Source organism: Sphaeramia orbicularis, chromosome 1, assembly GCF_902148855.1.
Source record: "Sphaeramia orbicularis chromosome 1, fSphaOr1.1, whole genome shotgun sequence".
Taxonomy (NCBI): Eukaryota; Metazoa; Chordata; class Actinopteri; order Kurtiformes; family Apogonidae; genus Sphaeramia; species Sphaeramia orbicularis.
The window spans coordinates 48,405,179-48,430,873 of NC_043957.1; the positions used below are offsets into that span (position 1 = coordinate 48,405,179).

The 25,695-nt window shown below is 38.6% G+C and overlaps 1 protein-coding gene across 1 annotated transcript; it reads right to left on the reverse strand.

The window, feature by feature from the left end:
• Positions 1-115: 115 nt before the first annotated feature.
• uso1 (USO1 vesicle transport factor) lies at positions 116-23,615 on the reverse strand. Its single transcript, XM_030141838.1, is given in 27 exon segments — positions 116-968; positions 1,815-2,030; positions 3,707-3,814; positions 3,913-4,011; positions 4,973-5,038; positions 5,765-5,931; positions 7,729-7,867; positions 7,993-8,114; positions 8,209-8,390; positions 10,093-10,211; positions 11,313-11,326; positions 11,329-11,422; positions 14,705-14,725; positions 14,863-15,068; positions 17,252-17,406; positions 17,518-17,606; positions 17,700-17,840; positions 17,945-18,123; positions 18,259-18,379; positions 18,878-18,933; positions 19,185-19,287; positions 19,379-19,479; positions 21,248-21,259; positions 21,503-21,579; positions 21,762-21,826; positions 22,665-22,751; positions 23,373-23,615. Coding segments are annotated over 27 exon segments (2,886 nt in total). The 5' UTR covers positions 23,439-23,615; the 3' UTR covers positions 116-887.
• Between the last annotated feature and the right edge of the window lie 2,080 nt (positions 23,616-25,695).

Here is a 25,695-nt window from a genome sequence, read left to right on the forward strand (position 1 = left end):
ATAAGAGGTTTCCACCTGACAGGGATGATATAGTGATAAAAATATTATATTCATTATAAATGGTGCAAAAACGTTTCAGTAAATAACACTGAAAAGAAAATACAAAACTCTCACCGTGGATTTAGTAAAATTTAATTTATCTACAATTACTCCTCCATACAGGTGTACAGACCGATAGAGTTTTATTCTTTTTGATGTGGCTCATAAATCGATAAGTTACACAATATCATACAGAAGCAGGATGCCAGTACTGGACAAAAAGTTGCAAAAATATCTTTTTTGTCTTTACATCTTTTCTGTCAGTGTTTTTGCAGCATTTTGAAGAGCAGTTTGGTCGTGAAATCATGAAATCAAACAACCGAGTGTTGACGTACATTAACATGCAGAACTGAAAGTGATGGAGGTGTGAAGGCTGTGGATCGTTTGTCTGAGAGCAGCAGAGCATCATGGGAAAAGCTGCTCTCAGCAGCTCACCACCATGTTTCAACACGATCAAATGACTATTATATTAAATCTGTTTAGAGCTGATTCACTTTTGCTACATTTCAGTCCTCCTTAAATCTTACCTCTTTCTTTTAATAACTATGAGAACAGAAATTTATGATGAACACAGAACTGCTAAAATCCATCACAAACTGGTGGGAAAAGATGCAGAAAAGAGATGAACGCACTGACAACTTCAGATCTTTTAACTGTCACTGATGACAAAACATGTCCGAACAGCCAACGGGATCATGTGATGTGAACGGGGTTAAAGAAAACGAAGACAGCGAAGCAGCCTGAACGAGAAACCGCTTTTGTCCCGTTCTTCAGCTTCTCAGGTGTGATTCGGCAAAGTCTTTTCTCTTGCCGTCAGATGAACATGTTTCTTCTCCTTCAGTGTTTCTCTACTCCTCGTCTTCATCCTCGTCCTCCTCGTCGTCGTCGTCTGTTTGGTCCCTGGCGTCGAGGTCGTCTTCGTCTTCAACCTGTGAAGAGAGCGTCACAGACTAACTAGAGCAAACAGAAAACACAGCTGAGCGGATAAAGCAAATCTGTGCATTTGTTCTCACATCATTATGTTTTTTGTTTTTTTTTTCCATTCATTGACCTTGTGGAGTTCCAAACTATTCAAATAATGTATGATGCAAAAAATAACTTATTACACTGTAACATATGTGTGTGTGTGTGTGTGTGTGTGTGTGTGTGTGTGTGTGTGTATATATATATATGGTTTTTTTTCCCTGTGATTTTTGTCTATTGTCATTTATCCGTTTTTTGTTTTTCCTTCGTGGCTACTCTCTTTTTTGTTTTTGCCACTTGTTTTGGTTTCTTTTGTTTTGTTTTTTATCTCTGGTAACTTGTAGTTTCTTCTTGTGATTTTGTGAGTAAAAATAAAAATGATTAATTAAAAAAAACAAAAAAACAAAAACAATAATATTCAAATAATAATATAATAATATTCAGGTAATATTCAGGAAATGTTTTGGATTAGGGTTGGGGTTAGCGCTTTATTTTAGGGTTATGTGAACTGGAGATCTGGGCGTAAAATGACAAGTGATGAAATGGTGTTGAATAACATGCGAAAACTCAAAAATGCATACATATAGCATGCCAAATACCATATGAACCAATTCTGCACTAAAGAAAGCATTTACTGGCAGTGGTTGATAAGTCGATAAGTAGCAGATTAACATAAGTAATGTAAATTCTTTCAATTTGAATAACGCTCCAGGTTAGAGGGCTACTTGTATTATTTACTTGATTCCTTTGGCTCAGACTGCAGCAGCTCATATCTGTGGTGTAAAATGTGTGACGTTAGATGACGTGTGTACCGTCTCTCCCAGGTCTTTGAGTTTCTGTTTGAGGCTGTGGATCTTCTGGTCCTGGTCTGCCAGCAGCATCAGCAGGTCGTCCTGCTCCTTCTTGGACTCCTGAACCTCCGTCTGCAGCTTCGTCTTCTCTGTCTGCAGGATGGCCACTGTGCTGGTGGCCGAAGCCAGCTGCTGCTCCAGGTCTGTCCGGCCCCCCGACAGGCTCCTCACCTCCTCCTGGAGCAAAGGATTGTGGGTAGGAGGTAGGAGAACAACAGGTTAAGGGTGAGTGTGACTTTAATAGAGGTTGACTTTCTACCTTCTGTTAAGTACACTGAGCAAAAATATAGACACCCCATGTACAGTATTAGTGTAACAAGAGACGCACGGCCTAAAATGAGCTCATAATGTCTTATAGAATTGTAAAACACGGTTAATTCTCTTGATTTGTAAACTAACTTTGGGTCCATTTCAGCGACTGATCCAGTGATTCCACTCACAACACAGGTGTGACATGTCCGGACGCTGCTCAAACAGCGTTAACAGTCCTCAGACAGTCCTTCACTAGGGACAATGAAAGAACACCTCAAAGTGTCACATTTCATCAATGTCATCATGACAGATGTCACAAACCATGCAGGAACGTGCTATTGTCATGCTTGATGCAGACATGATGCCTTCAAAGGGAAGTTGAACAACATTCCACAGGTCACAGCTGACAACCTTATCAACTCCATGAGAAGATGATGTGTCGCTCTACAAGAAGCCAGTGGTGGACACAATGAATACTGAGTGATTTCTTTCAACCGGCCCACACCGTGTCCACATGAATATCTGTGAATGCCAGACGCCACTATCATGTTCTAATGGACACTAATCTGTACCAAATTGATGAACAAAATAAATTTTGTATGATTTAAAGGGGTCATATTTTGCTAAACCCACTTTTATTAGTCTTTGGTTCATTTATTTGTGTATTTGGACCCTAATAGTTCATAAAGTTTGAATTTGAACCCTCTAGGTGCTGCAAAGCTATCTTTATATTCATTTTGGCAAAAATCGAGTGGATTTCTACAACCTGTTTTAATTCCTGCTTAATTTGTTACGTTTTATAACTAGTTACGTCACAATATTTGCACATATAAGGTCAAGACTTCCGACGAATATTTCTCAGAGTACAACATAATTGTCAGCAGCAAAGCTTGTAGTCCATACTGAGAATAAGTCCAAACTTCGAGCCGATTTCCTAAAATGTTCAGTTGTTGGCTGTATTAACGAACACAAGTGGCTGAATGGGACAGAAAGCACAGTCATCAACCTGGAGGGGGTGGGATCATGTGCATTTAAAGGGCCAGCGCTCAAAACGACCTTTCTGGTGTTATTACTCAGAAATAAGGTTGAAGATGGACCTGTGGAGTTGAATTAATGAAGAATTCAGACCCAAGCAGAGCATTTACAGCAGGGGTCACCAATCCTGGTCCTCGAGGGCCGGTATCCTGCATGTTTTAGATGTTTCCCTCTTCCAGCACACCTGACGGTCATTATCAGGCTTCTGCAGAGCTTGATGATAGGCTTATCATTTGAATCGGGTGTTTTGGAAGAGGGATACATCTAAAACATGCAGGATTCCGGCCCTCGAGGACCAGGATTGGTGACCCCTGATTTACAGTTTATGTAGACCACAGGGAAATGTTTTAAAATGCAGAACTCCATTTAAAAAAGCAAGATATCACTCCTTTAATAAATTGTGCAACACCTAATGATATTAAAAACATAAAGTGTCACATGGGACATTTATATTTTTGCTCAGTGTATATAAGGCAAAACTCAGACCAAATTAATAACTTGTACTAAAGAGGTCAGAGTGATCTGTTGTATAAACTATGGAGGTAAATGAGGGTTATTTATGCTACCTTTAGTCTCTCTATCTCAGACGTCTGTGCTGTGAGTCTGCTCTCCAGTTCCATCATCTTGGCAGCATCTAATGATCCGTCACTGCTCGGAGTCAACGTGTCAGAGGCCTTGAAGAATCCAGACAGAGGACAGTTAATTAAGCATCTGTTGAGTATAATGAGACATTTTTGGAATAAAATGTCATGTTTGCTATTATGCCATTTACCGGAGCTTCAGCCCTCCTCAGCAGCTCTTGTTTCTCTGTCTTTAACTGGCTGATTTCTGCCGACTGGGACTGGACCTGAGTCCTCAGAGCCTCGAGCTCCTGCAACACACAACTCAATAAGCTCCCACAAAACACCCACAAAAACTCACATAACACATTATGTAAGAGTACGCTTTATATCGGTGTAGAGGACCTGGTCATTACAAAACTAAAGTTAGTTTATGCCCTGTAGAAAATATGTGTCAAGCGTGGATGTGTGAGACGTTCAGGGACATCCTGGAGTGTTGAAAGGGTTGGTTTAGGTTTTTTGGACTTTTTTTTTTACCTTAAATAAACTTCCTATATAGCCAGTTGAAGTAAACACTCACGCAAAATCAAAACAGAAGACCAAACCCAGACCATAACATTGACCCCTCAAGCTTTCACAGTATGAACTGGGGATGATGGGTAATCACTTCATCCACCTCTCCTCTCACCCTGATGCTTTCATCACTCTGGAACAGGGTAAATCTGGACTCATCAGACCACATGACCCTTTTCAGCTGAAACACATTCCAATATTTATGCTCATGTTCAAACTGATGGTTGAAATGAGTTAAAGAACTTGTTCAAAGACTCGTACCTATTAGGAGTCATACAATTCAACTCTTATTATTTAACCAGGAAAAAAAGACTTTCATAAAACACTATACTAATAACATACTTATAAAACACCATCAAAAAATACTAAAAGTATAATCAACAATATTTCTTAAAAGCATCTCAAAGCAGAACCCGATTCAATCAGTTAAAAAAAACATCTACATCCAGATTCATCCTTTTCCCATTCATTTAAAATGACTCTGAACGTATTTACATAGTTCAGCTCCTTTAGTTTTATCTCCTTCTGTAGGTTGTTCTATCCAGTGGGAGCAAAAAATTTCAAAGCTTTCTTTCCCCAGTTCTGACCTGATGTAATTATTCAACTCAAACTTACAGCTAAAGAACATGCTTTCAATGTGCAGTACCTCTTTAAATCAGACTGGTGAAAGAATAAGGTGAGTACAGCGAAGAATCCCACCTTAAGTAGTTCTGTGTTGTCTGATCCTCCTGACGTCCCCTCTGCCGTCTGTGAAGCCTCCGACCTCTACAGTCAAAACACAAACAAACACACCTTTGAATTATCTACGGAAAAAAACAGAACATCTATGAACCAAAAGAAAACTACCAAAACACTGGGTAGCCAAGGTGTCAGAATTTGTTTATATGGTTATTTGTCTGAGTTTTTTTTTTTTTCTTCTTTTTTTAAATGTAGTTGGAAACAAAAGCTGTAATGTTTTCTAGATGGTTCCACAGCTCTGAGGGTGTGGTTAAAGTTCAGTCATTAATCATTAGTCTGCCTGCTGTTTTCTTTGGTCCAAAAACAGCAGGCATCTACTGTAATAGAAATGGTTTTGACTTGGTTGGACGGTTGTTAATTTACTTTTTTACGCTGGTGGCTGATCAAAGACTACTGCTGCTCCTCGGGGAGTCACCAAGCTACATCTGGAGCGGTGTTGAGTCTAACACACACTCACGTCCCTGATAGCAGCTCAGTTACAACTACAAAATGACTCCCATATCACACCACGTGCATGTGCAACCACAATGTAAATAAGTGTATAATATTTAAATTCAAATCTAAATTTAGAGGAATTTCTTTCTTCTCTTTACATTACTATTTTTCACAAGTATATATTTTCTGTTTTCTGTCTTCCCTGCACTTTATTTATGTGTTTGCTGCGGTCAACTGTGGAATTTCCTCATAGTGGGATCAATAAAGTCTTATCTTCGAACAAAATCATGTTCATAAGCAGACGTCCACCACACTAACCAGAGTGTTGATGAGTGAGTCTTTGTCGCTGAGCTGTGTCTGAAGGAGTGTGTGCTGCTGGCGGAGCTCCTCCACCTCTTCTCGAAGCTGTGTCAGCTCCTCCGTCTGCAGCCCGTTCACCTGAGACGCGTCTCCCTGGCTGTTAGACTGACTCTGGTTCTCCTTACCTTCAGGCAAACACAAACAAACACTCAATTAAAATATTACAACCGACAGGAGGTGTTCTGGTTTTCTGAACCAGGCACACACCTGCCAGTAGACAAACTATTTACGTCAGTGATTTAATCAGTGTTTTTTTAAGAATGAGGCAAACGCTGGCTTGCTATTTATTTGCACATATTACACACAAATTGCATTCAAACTGCACATAGTTTTACTTTACATACGGTGTTTTTACAATTCTTTCTTATATATGATGTACATACTCTTTCTGTGTGTTTTACGAATCTTTAGTGTTTTTATATTTTTCTCTAGCCGGGAACTACCTGTAAGCAAAATTTTGTTATGTGCACATAATAACAATGAACATTCTTGAATCTAAAATTCCGCACAGTAGAAGTAGATGTGCCAACATTACCATTTGAACATTTTGGTCATTTTCATGCTAAATATCTGGATAACAACCAATCTGCAAAACAATTCACTGATAAATCAATAAATAAACATAAACATTAATTTTGATAAGTTTGCATAACGTAGTTCTGTTCTGTGTTTGTTAAATCCACCAGTCCATCACAGTTTAGCTAAGGGCTTCTGAACAGTGGCTTAACTTAACTTACAGAGGAGCACTTTAACCTTAAAAAGTCACAACACCTGTTTGTTGTTAGCTCATCAATTTCTACATTTGTGTCCAGAGTAGCCTCTTACACCCTACTGCTGCCCCCAGTACTGGGGCTCCATCTGTGTTGACATGGTTATGTTATGCAAAGCTAGTAGTGATGTACACATGTTATCCACATAACCAGAAGAACATCAACTGAAAGCTCAACAAAACCAATTTTCCAACAGCTGAACACAACACAAACAATGAGCACTTAAATGGACAAATATCAAAAAGCAGATCCAACAGTACAAATATTATGTCTCTACTTATAAAACTCACTGAGTTGAGTAAGCCAAGGAAGAACAAAAATAAAGGTTGTATTATGAAGCAATGATTATGAATTTTGTCTAACCTTTGCTGTTTTCAGATCAAAACTTGGTTTTACATGAATGAAGCTTATGCTACGGCTCATCCATTGTTTTGCTTTACATTGAAATAATTCTGATTAGAGACAAATGACTCGGGGTTTAACAGATAAAACCATACAATAATGTGTTATGTAATGAACTTAAGAGGTGTTTAAAACTTTAAATTAGATTAAAACAAGATTTTTGAGCCTAAATGGAGCAACACTTCCTTTCTTTATGCTCAGCTAAACTGACCTCCAGCTCTGGTTCTATTCTCAGTGCAGAGTAGAATCATATGAAATGAGTATGCTCCCATAATGCTGAGCTCCTCCTTTTACATCTCTGATCATGCATATATTTACCTCATGTACACAGTACACTCACACCATTGCCCCATATGAATGAATGAATTTTTATTATTGTGTCCTACATAAGAATATGCCCAGCCCTTACATGGGCTTATAAGACACCAGAAATATAAACCAAAGACCAAACATCAGACAATAGGCACAACTGACATAAACAACACAACGTACTGTCCTATTTAAACAAACACATCTGCCGCTTTTTCCAGGCTTTACAAACAAATAAATATATTTGTATTGTATATTTATATATTTATCTTGGCAGTTAAATAAACCTCATCACTGACTGTGTTAAATGTCCAAAATTCCTGACATCCGACATTATTTTTTACCAAGCCCCTTCAAAGCGCATTTTCAACGATTAAAGCAGAAACCCTAAAAGACCCAAAAGCACACATATCCACTGGTACAACACTGAGGTGAACAAACCTAATTTCAGCTTGAGGATGTTGTACTGGTCTTTGTGTTGCTGGATCTGGGACAACTGCTGGGCCACTGTTGCCTGCATCTGCTCATTCTGAGATGTCATGGATGAAACCTGCTCCTTCAGCTCCTGGATCTGAGCATCCTGCAAAACAAAAAAAAAACAAAACATGTCAACAGGTTGAATCTCATGCACACAGATTATAGAGAACATGTAAGAGTGAAAATGCCTGGGACTTTATTCTTGATCAGCCTAAATAGCTTATTTACCTGTTCTCTGATTAACTCTTTGTACTGAGTTACAATGTTGTCGTGCTGTTCCAACGTTTTCTTCACCTCCTCCTCCTTCTTCTCCTCTTCGCTGGATTTGTGAACTGCTTTTGTTATTACCCCTGTGTATAAAACAGCAGCGGTCATTAAACCTACAGAAGTTCAATTCAATTGCCCTAAAAATGAATATATTTTGAGGAGGAATTACTGACTGACCCTCCAGTTCTTTGACCAGTTTGGTGAACTCGTGATCAAACAGCATTTGTTCTGGGGATGGAAACACAGGCTGTGGCTTCTGTGCCGCCCGCGAGTACAGCTCATGTTTAGTGATAAAACCCAGCTTCTCCACAAAGTTCTCCTTCCCAATTCGTTTCTCGATCAGCTGTTTTAGTTTTTCTCTGAGGAACAAAAGGAAAGCATTTTAAGCAGGTTAATAGGGCACTGCACAATGACAGTCTTAGAATGTGATGTAATGTGATCAGAAACAGTATACAGTCACAGAAAAAATTATTAGACCATCCCTTGTTTTCTTCAATTTCTTGTTCTTTTTAATGCCTGGTACAACTAAAGGTACATTTTTTGAACAAATACAATGATAACAACAGAAATAGCTCATAAGGCTTTATTTTAAGAGCTGATATTTAGCCATTTTCCATATTTTCTTGACATTAACCAAAATCACTTCAGTTCTTACATCAATAGCTATGGCATTGTACTGACAAAAACAGTGCTTTTAGGCATTCCATGTTTTCTTTTCTGTCTGTTTTAGTCACAAGATACACACAGGAGTTAGTACTTGATTGCATAACCATTGTTTCTGATGACTTTTGATGGTCTAATAATTTTTTCAGCGACTGTATGCAGGCCTGCAGCAGGGAAACACTTTCACAGATCTGTTTTTTTTGTGTGTGCTTCATGTCTAAGTGCTTTCTGTTGAACTTTTCAGAGGAACACTGCAGTCAATCTTTTTAGGCGGCCAATGACATGTGATGGCACTCGTCACCTTGACAACATGGAAAATCTGTCAGTCTATCCAGAGCTTAGTAATCATCACAACAGAGACAGAAAAGCCCATTTGTTGACTAGATTTGTCAGAACAATAAACGTTCTGAGCTAGAAGGGCAAATTATTTTCATTGTTGATAAATCTAGTGATTATTTTCTCTGTTAAATGATTATTGTTAAGTCTAAAAAATGTCCGAAAATGGTCAGAAGAGCTGATCATTGTTTCCAAAATCCCATGATGACATTCTTTCAAGCCAAAAACACTCTTGTTACGCAGTTGTCAGAGAGGCAAGACAAATTATTAGAATCTAAGATGGCAGAATCAGAAAACATTTTATCTTTTCTTAATAAATAAATAAATAGTTGATTAGTCAAATAATAGCTACACTATTATAAGGTAGGCCATGATACAAAAATGGTCTGAGTCCTGATATGCTGTTATTGAAACACAACTAACATGCAGTGAATTTTCTCTCACTGCAAAAACACTCATTCATTGTGCATTGCCAAAAGAAAACAGTGCTATATAGACACGGTCCTTGAATGCAAAAGTATAATCCACATTTTTATGGCAGTGAATCCAAAAGAATTCATTGCAATCTGTCCAGTGATTCATCGATTATTCATCAATTATCAGTTGATTATTTATTTTAATTTGATTGTGTTCAAGTTAAAATAGAAACTGACTTACATAAACATTTACTGTCAAACTCATGTAATAGGTGGACAAAAATCAACAGAACAGAATAGAATAGAATAGAATAGAATAGAATAGAATAGAACAGAAATATGTCAAAACAAAATATTAAAAATATACTTTCTTTACTAAAATCTTATGTTATATCTGACTGGAATAACACATTCACAATTAATACAAAAAAAAAAAAAAAAAAAAAACAAGAGGGAAACAGGTTGCATTTTTAATATCTGTTGAGCAAGGGAAGTTCTCTAGAGGAACATGCTTTAATTCAGCAATTTAGGAATTTTTCATGATTTTCAGACAGCAAAGCCTTGATGAACTGCATTCATTCGATATACTGCTCACCCCTGACATGAATGTGTGATAAATGTTGTATATGAACCCCTTAACACTTACTTGGTGTAGTTTTCCAATGAGTTGTCATTGTAATAAATGCAGATACCAAGAAGCAGTGCACACAAACCCTGCACCAGCCGTTCATCCTCTCCCAGATTCTCTGAGATCTGCGCTGTCAGCTGCAGGAGTTGCCGAGTCAAGGATCAGTTTAACATCCGGTGCCTAAAGACTCCCTGACCTCCTTCAATCAAGTAGTTTAATAGGTTTGTATACTGTGAGGACAAAGGCCATCACTTCTGTATCACAGGATGGGCATGCATTTGTAGAAATATGTACAGAGAGGATGTGAGTAAGAGTTTAACATCAGACTCTAACTACTGTTGAGTCTTTTTGTTGAGGTGCTTTACTTAGCCCATGTCCACATGAAACCGCATCTTTTCCTTTGTCGTTTTCAAAAAAGTGATCCGTAAACACAGAGTTGTTTCAGGAAATGTCTGTGTCCACATGAAACCACTGAAAACTATGTAGTACAAATGTCAGACCTGTATGTGGCGTTGTAGTGCTCGCGCAAAAAAACAGAGAAGATGACGTGGAGCATGCGCATAAAGCCTACTTGGTTCTACCAGGTCTGATCCCATATTTCCTCCTGGTTGCCCCTCTCTGTGGTAGATCCAAGAGCATGTAGTGAATATTGTTATCTATGGTTGTTTGTTGCTCATTGTAATGAAAGAGTAGCCAAAGATTTTGATACAATATTTCCAATAAGCTCAACAGCTGTTGTAGCACTACTCTGTAGTCCGCCATTGTTGTTGCTGTGAGGTGGCGTCTTGCTTCCGGGGTGAAAAGTTAGAGAGGTGGGGCTATGACATCATCGTTTTAGAAAAGTTGTGGTTTGGTCGTACAAACTACGGTACAGACGAAGAGGCGAAAAAGGCATTTTCAAATGTATGCACTCTGGGACCCGGTTTCAGTGACTGAAAATGCCGGTTGCAAAGGCCTATCTGATACAAAATTTTTTGCAGATACGACCGAAACCGTCTTCATATGGCCTTAGCTTATTGTTAACCTCATTACATAACTGCTCAAGTCATATTTTTTTCAGGTCATAGCCAATGATGCAAAATGAAGCAGCAGTGTTAGGAGAGTAAAGTTACACAGATATTACAATTTGGCCAAAAATATGACTTATGAATTATGCTGTGAGGCTAACATCATGTTAAGATATAATAGTGAATGGCTGTCATCTTTGAAACAGGCTGATAAGAGTCTAAAAAGGATACAAAGGGAACATTTCCTGATTGTGTAGAAAGTGTGTGACTGCGATGGGACAGTTGCTGATCCACGTACACAGCAGCATGAGGAGACCCACCCTGGTCTGCACTTTACTGCCCTGTAGAAAAGAAGAACAAGTGACTTCAACAGAATGTAAGATCATGCAAGATCCTAAAGTGCTTTAAAAAAATGTCAAAGACAGATTGTAGTCTGTGAAAAGCCAGATGTTAACTATGAGGCTGTGTATACAAATATAACCAATAATAAATTAAATCACAGATGTAGATTGATTAAGTCCTGATTAGGACAGATTATGTTAATAAAGTAATTAATTAATAAGAGCGGTACTGGTTATGTGACACCACCAACCAAAATATTACATTCAAATAGGGAAGAAAAATAACACAAATATGTGTGGTTATAATCTGGTGTCAAAAAATCTGTATTAATTATCTCTCTCATGTCTGGCAGCAAAATGTTGCATATAATGTCATAAGGATCATAGTAAAATAAGAGACTTTAGCATTTAACTAACACATCATGTACAGCAGACAAGTAATTATTGAGGTTAACGCAAAGAAAAAACACAAAACCATTCAAGTTATTAGTTACTGTCATTGTTAGGCTGAGCAGAGCATGCACACGTTATAGGCCTTAATGTCCTCAAAGCACAAAACAAACCTTTCATCAGTCTTCATGGTTTTTTACTAGTGTTCAATTTTAATCCAGTGAATGACTCTTCTCTGAATTTATAATATTTCCTTCTATCAGCACATGCAAAGCATTTATGTGCTTCTTAAAAAATGAAAGTGTAAAAAAAAAAAAAAAAATTCATGCATTTCCATGAAAAAACTTTAAGAAACCGGTCAGATGATTAAAATCTACAAAAAGAGGTTGAAGTTGACACTTTCTGTACATTGTTTCCAATAAAAATAAATATTATTCATCACCTGTAACGAAAATAATGGATGATTTTCATGGAGTCGAATGGTGAGATAATGAAAACCAAAACAGATAAGGTGAATTGAATCCAAAGTTCACTGCTGTTTAAAGCTGCAAATAAGCCAGTGCATTAACACTTAATGCACAACATGCTGCATGAGGAGCAGACCCGTTTCCTGTAGTCAAACAAAAGATGCCAAAATTGATATAAATGGATATCTGACTAATGGCATTGTGGGTAAAAACTTATCAGCATTCCAACTACAAAAACTCACGAAATCACCTTTTCAGACTTTGTCTCCAAATGTGACGTAATGCAACAATGAAGAAGAAAATAAAAAGGGAAAATGACCACAAGGAAGGGTTAATTGAATAAACATAGGCCTCAGCAGATACAATCCCATTCTGTACTTTGTTCATGGCTCAGTAAACTGTTTCAACTGAACTACAAACAACTGATCTGAGCTCCTCCTCATCCTGAACCACATCCCTCTGTGTGAAAATATTTTATTTACAGTCACAACCTCAGCTTAATGATCTTAGGTAAAAGGCCAGACACAAGATTTTCTAGCAAATTAGGCATTTTGCCTTTGATGTTTGATTCACTATACCACCTTACAACATCTGGCTCTTTCTCTCTTTGGGCAGTTGTTTGGTCATAACTACACAGCTGTAGTTTTGTTAAACTCTGCAGCAAACTGACTCATTATTCACTGGAGGGAGGGTGAAACTGTCTGCCCACGCATCAGTAAAGACATGGACCACAGAACGCATTTCAAGTCAGTCAGGCTCATCAGCCCCTCTGGGCAGTGGATCATGTTGCATTCTGGCACGTTATTCGGGGTCACATACAGAGGCATTGTATGATGTCTGTACGAGGAATTTATTTTACATGTTTAATGTTCTAAACGCAGTAGGTCCTGGCCCAACCAGTTCTGTGGGTTGTGATGCAAATTCTATATTCCATAGACCAGGGATGTCAAACTCATTTTAGTTCAGGGGCCACATACACCCACTTTGACCTCAAGTGGGCCGGACCGGTAAAATAATAGTATAATAACTTAGAAATAATGTCAACTCTGAAATTTTCCTTTTGTTTTACTACAAAAAGTATTTACAAACTATCCTTAAACAAAAAATGTGACTAACCTGAACTTCAATGAACAACCCAAAATTTCTGAAGAAAAATTGCAATTTTGACCACATTATGCATCAGCTTATTATTTACTCATGTGCATTACAACTAGCAGATCACAACGGATCTACAAATACACAAAACATTTAGTTACAGGTGTCTGGAATTGAAAAATGTAGACTTTAGCTTTGTCTTTTGTGTAATCTTTGCAAACTCATCCTGAGGGACAGTTTGAAACCTTTGAAGGACTGGTTTTGGCCCGCAGGCCTTTTGTTTGACACCTGTGTGTGAGAGAACTGGGTCTAGAGCATATTACACACAATGTTTCTGCATATTTTAATGCTTTTGGACCGGACACACCAAACACACGTAAACCTGTGATAATTTCTGGTAAGCAGACCTGAAACTGGATGAACCTGGGCCGACATACACATCATTATAATGTTCAAGATTTTTTTTTTTTCTTAATTAGATAGAGCGCAAAAGAAGAAAGGTATGAAATTAAGATTTTTAAGCACAGTAAATTGTCTGACTTCATCTGTTTTACATGAAATAAACTGATTTAACTTGAGTTGCCTCTGTAAAGGTGGAGGCTGATGCTACACCTAATGCAGGTTGCCATAGGTAACGGTAAGATCCTTCAGGAAAGAAGAATGTTGAACCTCAAGACAGAAATTCAAATGCTCCAAGGAAAACACTAAGACTGGTGAAGTATGATGGCAAAAAATCTATTTCAGAGTGATCCAATCAGCAGAAAACATAAGATAATCTTTTCAAGTCTAAATTGTACAATCTTATAAATAAATAAATAAATAAATAAATAAATAAATAAATAAATAAATAAATAAATAAATAAATAAATAAATAAATGCCACACAGAAAACAGGAGAAACGTAAAGGCCCAAGAGTCCCTGCAGCACACACTCCTGAACAGACAGATAAGAACTGGCAACACAGCAAACACTCCAGAGTAACAACTCAGAGCAGGTGTTAGGATCATATCAGCAGATCTAAAACCCCAAAAACAGCTGCGGTGTCCCTTTTTTCTCAACCTCTCTTGGGTGTTTACTCGTGCGTCTCCACAGATTTGCTACAGCACAAGTAAGAAAATCATGACCGTGGAAGGGAGTGCACCTGTGAAACACCCACATGAGGAAGAACTGGATCACAGCCACAGGGTTAAGGACAAGAAAGGGGTAGTAAAGGGTTAAAGGGAAGCAAAACCCCCTGCATGTGGGCCAATGAGACCCCTACTACAAAGGCCAAGCTGAAACAACAGTACAAATGCCACCCAAACACAGACACATTACACTCTTTACTCACCCGCCTGGTGATCTTATCTCCCTGCAAAACCACAATAATGTAACACCGTTCTATTCACTGTTGTTGAGGAAAAAATGCCCCTTTTCACCTTCCCTACACACACACACACACACAGTGGTCCATCCCGTTCAACAACAGTCCTGCTGGTGCTGGCCTACCTGGGACAGGATGTTGGTGCACTGCTGCAGAAGGGACACTGGTGGTTTGCCGAGGCTGGTGGCCAGTTGAACCCTGAGCAGCTGCTCCTTCTGGGTGAGGTTGTCCTGAAGCGCGTGAGCCAAAGCTACAGCCGCACACCAGTTGGACAAAGAGTCGGCTGAAAACAGGCCCCCACATAGCAGCTGGCCCGCAGAGATGGAATTAGCTGAAAGAGAGGTAAAAAGGAAATAGTATTGTAAATTAGGAAAAGTGGTGCATGAAAACTACGAATTCTACAAGTTTTGGTTGAAGAAAGTTTGACCGAGGTCAACTGTAATGAAAACAACATGAACTATGCTTGTGTGGATTTCAGGGACATGACAAAGAAAATTAAGAATAATTTACTTTTATTTGAAAGTATGCTATGTCTTTTATGTTGCACAGTTTATCATTTGATACCCAAATAGTTGAATGTGTACCTGTACTAGTCATGCTTACGACATTAATTGTGCTTTGTGTATTACTTATAAGCAAGAGAGGCACAAATTCGGTAAAAAAAAATTAAAAAAATAAAAATCACCTTAAATGCACCACACTGGACCTTTTTATTACATGAATTACAGACAGGGGCAGAACCTGTGGGGAGCAGCCATTGCCAGGCCATAAGGGACATACCTTCGTGGATTTTGGGTGATGAGTACAAGTACATAAGCAGCAGTCAGTGAGTCAGATTGAGTGGAAAGCACATGTTTTAACTGGTTTTTCGTGTCAGAAATTTATTACTGTATTGTACAACCTTTTTATGAAGTCCCCTTAATTTAGCATAAAAAATTTTGAATTTATTTAAAATAATTGGCAAATCCTTCATTTGTTCTTCCGGTGGTTTGAGCGGTTAGTTTTTCCTCATCATTTTAAAATCCTATTGCCTTCCTTTTGCTATATGTTTTGTCATGCAGTAATGCTGCAGACAGCAGAGAGCAACTGGATGACAATGCCAAATGAAAAATTTAATTACAATTGTTTACATTTGTGCAGTTGAGTTGCGTCTGTGCATGTTCCTTGATAACCAGGTAAGTAGATTCAATTCACAGCCAAAATATATCTTTTTCACCAAATAGTGCAGCGTATCATGGATAATCATGTGCTACGATCGGCACATATTATAACATTTGTGATGTGGTCATTATAAATTTTGTCATACTGGCAATTAAAGTGCGATAATGTAACAGTTTTTAAATTTAATTTAATTAAGTGTCTATCTGTAAATTAATTAATTGATTGTTTAATTAACTGCTTAATTAGTCATCTAGGCATATACAGTTTCAAGGGTTGAGTCATTTATAAGGAATGCATAAGTATTCATGTATGAGCTTTAATTAGACCATACGACCACAAAGCCGCCACTACAATACTACATGCCTAATTACACACCAAAACATGCTCATATTTAGTGTGTGTAGACCACTGGAAAAAACATATCACCTCATATAACCAAATTGGTTATTGTAAAAAGGAAGTTAAAGGTGGGGTACGAGATCTTAGAAAAACAGTTCGAGCAAGCTACATTTTGAAAATACTCAATTCAAAAGTCCAAACCCCTTTCTTCAGACATCCCCCCGAAGCCACACCTCCAGAGTACTGGCACGCGCAATGCTTTTTCCCGAGGGTTCACGAGCGCTGCATGGCGACAATTCGCCGGCCCCGGCTCCAGCCCCGGCTCCAGCTCCATGCATACCTCATTCAGTCTCCTCCAACACCCCCGCTCTTACAGAACAGCCCCACCTCATACCGTTCTGGCTAACACTACATTTCCTAGTGATTTATGTGACAAAACAGCTTGGCGGTGAACTTCCATCCTAATATAACTAATATAGCCAAGCTCTGGCTCTCACTTCGCTTCCTGTACAAGCACTTCAAGCCTCTAAGAACACACGATTCATGCACGAAGAGGGGTATGCGCAGAGGGGGGGAGGGACAAATGGCAGTTGAGTTTGATAGACATATCACCGCTCAATCATTTTGATTGGGCGCTCAAAATTATTGGATGGTGTTTTTTCAGTCCTCTCCGTTCCACAGGTGACTAAATTTATTTATTTTTGTGTTATAGCATTTAATTAATTGGCTCTAATTGGGGTGTGAAGAGGATTTTAAGCAATATAGTAAAAAAAATGCTCCAGGAAAACATCTCGGACCTCACCTTTAATAGTCCCACTGTAGGGAAGAAAAAAGATCTGACTGCTTGTAAATTCAGACAAGTTTATTGAAGGTGTTCTTTGGTCATGACCACAAAATGTTCCAGAAAGAAAAAGATTCAGGGCCTTCAATGAGGTGGTCATGCCTGGATGATAAAACTGGGATAGTCAGGGGGGGAACAAAAACCCAGGGGTCTGTCGGTTTGTTGTAACTCACCGTCAATAGTTGATGGCAGCAGAGTTGCCACAATCTCTCCCTGTCCTTTCTCGTTTTTGTAAAGGAAACACTGGAAACAGTAGAGGACTGCACAACGAAGTACAAACGGTTGTCTCTCATTTACCATGGACATGAGCAGCACCACGATGGCTGGTCTAAGGGCAGGACATGGAGATCAGAGAAGACCAGAGGAGTTACTTTCAGTCAGCTGACCAAGTATAATGTTTGAGTTCAATGAAATGCAACACACCAAAAATGAGCCTCACCTTGGTGGGTTTGATGGAGCATTGACAGAGGCGAAGTAGTCCTGGTTGACCTGGGAGCCTCTGATAACCTCTGATACAGTGTTTATAGTCTGAAAGAAAGCATTAAGAAAACAAGCTTGAACACAGTTTGACTCAAGGTTTCCAACTCTTAAGATTTCCTTTCCAAATATATTTGTCATCACCTCTGTGAGGATGTCTGCTGGTACTCCAGTGGCCATGAGGATGGTACACAGCTGCTGCAGGAGGCCACACTGGTACATGGACTTCTGGCAGCTGGCTGTAGCTCCAGGAGAGTTCACTGGAGACACCATGACTCGTACCAGCTGGGAAAAGTGACAGAACATTATGCATAATTTCTGCCAAATCACAACATGTTTTGTATCTTGATGAATCCCTAATTCAATTAAAATATGTGCTGGTGAGCTACCTGCAGCATTAGGTGGAGGTTTGTGACTTTTTGTGCAGACCAACCAGAGTTATCATCACCAACTTCAAACCAGGGCTTCATCCTCTGGATGTAGGAGCCCTCCTTGAAGAAGTTCTGGTTGGAACTGTTATTTTTAAGCAGGTTGAGAAGCAGCAACAGACAGTCCTCCACCACAATACCTTCAAACAACAAACAAAACACATGCCAGGGCAAGTATCACAACACAAACATGTACTCTAAATGTTTATGATAAAAATGCAAGAGAGAGAATGCATTTAAGATTGAAAACCTCACCCTACAGTATTTTTTTTTACCTCCATCACTGCTGCCCTCTTCTGTGATGATATCTAGTAGACGCTCAAATGCACTTTCAAATGCCACAATTTTCTGAATGGCAGCATTGCCTTTGGTCAGTTGTTGAAGCAAAAGCAAGCCCTGTTGGGAGAAGAAAACTGGTGAGGATATACAATATCTACACAAGATGTCAGAAAATAGTGAGAGTAATACTATTTTACAATTTATGGGTTTATGTTAGAGTAAAATGGACATGGACATTTTGTTCTTTCCAGAAAAAACTGCTGACTTTTTTCCTAATACTATAACTTAAGAAGATTTTAGAAACCCATCCTTGATGGGATGTCCCTGATTTTCAATTTCAGTTTTCATGTGTCCTGGCCTGCTCTCCATCTGTCTTTGACATTGTTTCTGTCTGATTCACAGCAGTTCTGGCACAAAAATGCAACTAGCTTGGGTTTGAGACCATCTATCTTCTTCTTAATGACACTCATGAAATGTTTAATGCATTTCAGGTGTGGAAAGTTGAAGTGGTCTCTTCATTTTCTCAGAGCTGTATATTTAACACTCAGTCTCAGAGACATTTCCAGCAGCTTTAAGTTGGAAGTGGCAGCTTAATCAGAATGGTGAAGTACTTACATCATTTCGAATCACTTCTCTAGAGTCTGCCAACAGATCCATCAGTCTAGAAACTCCTGTAAATTAAAATAGAAATGCAATGGGTTATTTCCACAGTTCCTGGTGTGCATACCTAAAATAAATAATTCCAAAAAAGAACAAATGATTATTTTCCAACATAACCATCAGTAACAGCTTACAGCTGTGAGTAATACTGGTGTATCATACGATGGAGACAAAATAATCTTGGTTTGAGGTATGACCTGTGTTATTAGAGTTAAAAGACAAGTTTGACATGTCGTTTACTGTTGAAAAGGACAAAACTGACCCATGGGGCTAACCAGAATGACACCCTGGACCTGAGGACCCTGGTTCTTCAAGAGAGCAGTTAACAGTTTCACTCCAGGCCAACGCACATGGAAGTCAAACTCCTAAGATTTAAATAAAAGTGACATAATTATGTCAAAATGTCATTCAGTAACATATAAGAGAGCTCTTCCAACTGCTTCAGTAGAGCAATACCTCTAACAAAGTGAGGAGAAGGGTCACATGCTCAGGATCCTCAATGAACTTGTCTGTAAACTGGGCACCCAGGTCGTCTGCCTGCTTCTGGGCGTTCTCATCTGTGATGGGAGATTTAATGTAACAATTAGAGACTTCTGCCAGAAATGCTAACATCAAAAGGCCGCCAGCTGGTTTGTTCATAGCAATCAGCCTGAGTTAATGTAATACTTTACGGATCTGCAGCTTCTTAAATTGTTGTAAGCAGTGAGGATAATCTGCTTTTAAATACTGATCATACAATGAAGAGGTGAATAACATGCTCAGGGTGATACTTGTGAACATGCCTTCTGGTAAATAAAAGACTACACACAGATAATGGAGGGGTGGGTGAGGGGGGAGGGACTATAGCTCAGAGGGTTAGTATAATTCTACTGTACAATGAAAAACATTAGAGGGAGAGGAGCTTTAGTGTCATAAACTGGTTAGAAACACCAATACGCTGATAAAAAGGTGCCTGTGACCTGCCAACCAGGCCAAATACATCAGATAACAAAAACTGTTTTGTCTCAGTACTTGATAAAATATGTAACAATACAGATTGCGTCAGATTTACATGCCCATACTTTGAGATGTTCACATCTGACTCTACCATAAAATAATATAGATATTGAGAAAAGTCTGGGGAATCAAACCGGCGACCCTTCAGTCACAAGCAGACCCTCCAGCTGACTCTCCAGCCTTCTAGGCCATGGCTGACCCCTGACTATCCCCCTCCCACCCTGATGCTGATGTGAAGTCAATCATTTAGGATTACTCCACTTTAAATCAGTAGATTATCATCTTTGACAGCTCTGTTGCTAGATTTTTGTTTGTATCTACACAAATGCAAAACCACCAAAGTATTGCTGTTATTCTTGGACAAATCTTGTTGGTTTAAAGTGCACTTCAGGGCTTTATCTACTTGGAAGAAAAGTAGGATGGAAACGTAAAGCTGTGGAAAATTTTCTAAACATAGTTGTTGAAGTGATGTTGATTTTTCAAGTGGTGCAAAAAAAATTTAACGATTCAGACCCTTCAGGTTTTGCATGTGTCTTATGATTCTCTACATTGTGGATGACCTCAAACTATTCCTGTCACTCATCAGCCCCTCATCACTTTCTCAGCATCTTTCTGATTTTTAGGCCCTTTTCAGAATCATGCAGTGGGTGGAGTTTGAGTCAGAATGAGGGAGAAGTAACACCTCAAATCCAAGTCAAAATAAACTGAATAAATCTCTATGGCCACATACCACTATAGTTCTTTTAAACGTGAGTGATTCAGCACTTAAAAACACACCATAACTATGACTAAGTAACTTCAACAAAAAAGTGGAAAAATCTGAAATAAGCAACAAAATGTGAGGAAAACAACAGAACACTTAAAACATTTGTATTAAGACAGCAAAGTGTGTCTGTGATGGTATTAGTAACTCATTCTCAGTATCACCCGAACACCTTTCAATGCCAGTTTGTTTTAGTGAAGTTAGTCATCCAGCAGGACTACAACTACAGCACAGACAGCTTGGTTTCAGTACTGACCAGGCATGGAAACATTCTTATGCTTCCCTGTGACAGGGATAGAGGTTACTGCGTCTGCGAGGGCAGGGGAAGACCGAGTTTAAAGACTAACCCAAAAGCTTGCATTCATTCAAACCACTCGGAAGAGTCAGATGCAGAATCAGCAGCTGATTCTCATGAGGTCAAGCCATCACAACAACCAAAACATAGCCCTGTCATTCATCAGCTCTTGACAGCACTGGAGGTGCAGTGGGGTGTAAATATTAATGTTCTCCTTTTCCTCAGAGTAGAGCTGGTGGTTAAAGCATCATGCACAGTCAAAGAGTTTTACCTTCTGATTCATCTGTAGGGTTAAAAACATGGAAGAGAAGAGAGAGACGACAAACTTAACATGAAGCAAACATTACCAGTATGTAGAAGAGGGAGGAATGTAAATTAACTGATGTCATGAATTGAGCTTGTTTGCACATGCAAACAGAACAAGACCATTAAGTGTGGCCATACAAATTAAAAAAATGTTTTATTCTAGAGATGGACTCTGAATGAATTTAAGGAATTCTAATTTAATTGTGAACATGTGTATTACCTTGTTCCTCCTCCTCATCATTGCATATTATGTTGTACAACGTGTCCAAAGCATAGCCAAGGATTTCTGAGTCAGATCTGTTTCATTTGGAACGAGAAGCAGAATATTAAAACAAACAAATAAACACAAATTGTGTGAAATAAAATATTAAAATAAAATGTTAAAAAAATATTAAAATTTTGTATCTCTGCTACGACCAAATAAGAGTATCATGGAAAGACTTCCATAACAAATACTAGACCACACACAAATTACAAACCTGTCAGTTTGCAATATATTAATCAAGTGATCCATCGCCTGTGTGCCAACCTCCATGCGATATTTCTGCAAAATAATAAATAATAAAACACTAATGAGGTCAGCGACCACCTCACTCTGACCAAGGCAAAAAATAAGGCATTTCAATTAAACCACATAAAATAAAAACTACAACAAATTATTAACTTGACAACTGTCAGTTTCTTCAATCATGTTATTATTATTAGAACTCCTAAAATTATTTTCTTATAAAAAGCTTTAAGTCACTTGAAAGCACAGGCCAAATGATCAGGATGGCTGCACCACTTGTTCATTTTGAGCCATAAAAAACCCTGGTGGTATATTTCTTATAAAATACAGGAAGTCTGCTCAATTCACTGTGTTTCTGACCTCTGTAGATCCCATGCCTGATACTGTGCAACAATGTCTCTCCTAAACCCCTTATTCATGCCTGATAAACTCATTAGTTATGGCTGATGGGGCAGTCAGTAACCAACTCTGCCTGAACATAGCTGAGGTCTATGTCAATGGTTTGTTCTTCTATATCAGCCATGTTTGACAAAGAAAGCACTATTTACAGACTGATATTGACTGCACTGATTGTTACCACGCACATGAAACTAACAACTGTATAACAGGACAACAGGAATTTAATCCCATTCTTTTCTTTGGCAGCAACTCATAAATAATAATGAATGAAAATGGTTAAAACAGCATTTATACAACCATTACATAGTTCATATACAGTGTGCATCAATAATGTGTCTCATAGATCCATGAACTCATGGTCTGTTAAATATCTAACAAAATATGCAGGTTGTAATGTTCACTTTTGTTGAACATAAGTTATGTAATATACAAACTCCTACTTCTGCTTTGTTTAGAATGGACAAATACCCTTTACCTTGGAGAGGGACTTAAGAGCCCGTACAGCATCTCTTCTGTCATCTAGGAGTGTTGAGGAGGCCACCCGGTCACACAATTTCTGGATCTGTCACAGGGAAAGATTTTACACTTTATTTGCTTGCCGCATTTCTGCAGTGTTAATCAGTGACTAACAACGTGTTATGTTTTTAATCACTTGAACAGACAGCTGTGGGTCTATGGCACAAAGATGCTACATGCTGCGTTTTGGAATTACAGAGCCTTTACAGCACAAACAGGATGTGAGACGCATGAAAGTGAAATCGGTTTATTGATGATAATGAAACTACCACAAATATTTGAATGAAAGGTAAAATACTGGCAAGAAGACTAATGGGTGACACTCTTCATCGCCATGTCGATCAATTTTCCTTCATTATTAAAAGCTATATGAAGCAAAGATTTCCGTACAACCTTCGTCTCGGCGACAGCTCCCCACACTGCAGACTGACATATGTGCTAGGTTAGCTAATTATGCATTTGACCAGGTTAGCTATGCTAACCGTTGTGTCTTAATACCATTGATACGAAAGGGCCTGGTATAGCAATATATCCATTTAGGTGTTTTTAACAATATCCTTTCACATATGGCAAGTGGGTGTAGTGATGACGTGTATGCGGACTCAGTTTGGCCGGTACAGAGGTGGAAAGCGGAGCTAGCCGGAGCTAGCCGACCTGGTTTGCCTACCGTCTCCGCTCCGGACGGCTGCGGCCCGGGTACCTTCCCACCCATCCCAAATCCGAAGAAATTCATATTTCCTGTTGTCCTCTCGGTGCCGTACTCAAAGAGTATCTCTTTTAAAAGAAACACTTAGCCCTCCTTGTGTAGTTCGTGGAATAAGTATATTTAAAGATGAGAAAATAGGTACACAATCCTGAGTTTTGCACTGTGTACACTTGGACGACCCCGGAAACTAATATATGCTTGGACACTGCGCATGCGCGCAAACGTGGCGATACGTGGCTGTTCGTGGGACCAGTTTTTTAAAGGGCAAGAAAAAACATTCACAGTAACACTGTGGATAGGTAAAAAAAAAAAAAAATCTATGTAGAAATAAATGTCAATTAATAATATAAGTAAAATAATTAACCATATAAAATGAAAAATGTATTTTTGACTGCAGTCCGTGGCCTGGGGTTCGAGAGCACCTGTTCCACCTGACCTGTGGGTGACCCACATCCAGTGGGACCTTCTGGTCCCCATCACCGCAACAAAGTAGGGGTTTTTATCAGAAAATCTACCTGGATATTACCAGGAAAATAATGTTAAGTGAGTTTTCCCAAATGCAGGATTGAAAGCTTCATAGTAAAGTGTGAAATGTGCCACCTGCTGAACCACTTTCATGTTTGGGTGCACTAAATGCACTCACTGGGCATTTTAATGTGTTTTTCCGTTTATTATTCTTAAAACAGGAAACCTGTGTATTCCTGTTTTACTTTCCTTCTTTATTTTGATCCTTTCAGCACTTTCCTTTTGTTTATTTAATGTTTTATTCTCTATGATTTTAATGTAATTGTATGCCTTTGTAGAGCACTTAGAACTGCCTTGTGTAGGAATGGTGCTACATGAATAAATTTGCCTTTCCTTTTTGTTTCCAGTTTCATTTGTGAAAAACCTTGGCGCAAGAGTGGAGTGGGTTTCACTATGACGTTTCTCCACAGCACACATGTTGAATCATGCACACTCCACAATTAAAGCAATTACTAATCTGTTGATGAACTTCATGGTGCAGAACCTATTACTGATGCGATGAGCTCTATGCACAGCCCCACTACTACCTGAACTTAAAGCAGCTCCTTTATTTCCTGTCTTTCATTATTGGACACACTGATTATTCCAGGTGTGCCTGACCACAGTGGTCACAACAAGAAGTAGCAGACACACCTGGATTGATCAGTGCGTCCAATAATGAAAGACAGGAAAGAAGTTCAGAAAGTAGTGGGGCTGTGCATAGAGCCCATACAATATGACTAAATATAAACATAATATATACAAAAACTTACGGAAAAAAGTGCTGACAAAAACACCTTATTTTTAAAACAACACATTTCCACAAATAGCTTGTTTTAAAAAGCTTCACATAGGGTCTTCAGGAAATATTTTCTTCTAGCAGTGGCAATAATAAGTGCAGTAGCTCTGCTTTTTCTTTTGTATTTAAGGATGTGAAGCTGAATTTCACATTTTTATTAGTTAATGTTAAATCCTCAATAAACCTGTGTGTTTCAGGACAGGGGGTGTTATTTATAGAATAAACACCTGTCTTCAAGATGACACAAATGTCTCTAAAAACAGTATAATTGGTATAAACATAATATAATACAAATTTTCAACTTCTTATACAATAAATGGAAAAACTCACATTTACATTAGGAGAGGTTTTGGAAAGGCTTGCAGAAATGTTATAAACTAGTAATAAGTGTCAACTGAAATATTTATAATAAATATTTTTTGTTTGTTTCAGTATATTTTATTAAAAATTTTTAAAGCCCTTGATAGGTACTATGTATGTTTCGTCAGCATATAGTGAATAAAGACTAACACATTTAATAAGAAAAGAAAAACAGAAATGTCAAAAAGCCTATTTTTTTCCCTCCAACTGTCTTTAGAAGTGGGTGACATCCTCACTGATTTAGGAACAGAAATCATGTTTGCATATGCAGGTGCAACCTGTGCATGTGTCCCTGTTGTTGAGAAGAAAAGTGAAGCTGAAAGAAAAGATAATAAAAAACCCTGTGTCAAATTACTCCAGTTGATCTGATGGACACCGATACCAACCCTCCATCTCCAGTCTCCATCAGTTTTCTTGCACGTTCTTCCATTAACAATGGAGAAGACTCATTTGCTACCTGTCCATCATGGTGTATGTTAATGTTCTACCTCCTAATCCAGTCAGCGGGGGTCCCATGTCTGTGGCCAAATTGCTAATAACACCAGGTTTGCACATGGAGGGGTCCAGGGTTTTCACCAGACATTGGATGCACCTGGTTTTCTCCCCACGTCACAATGGGTC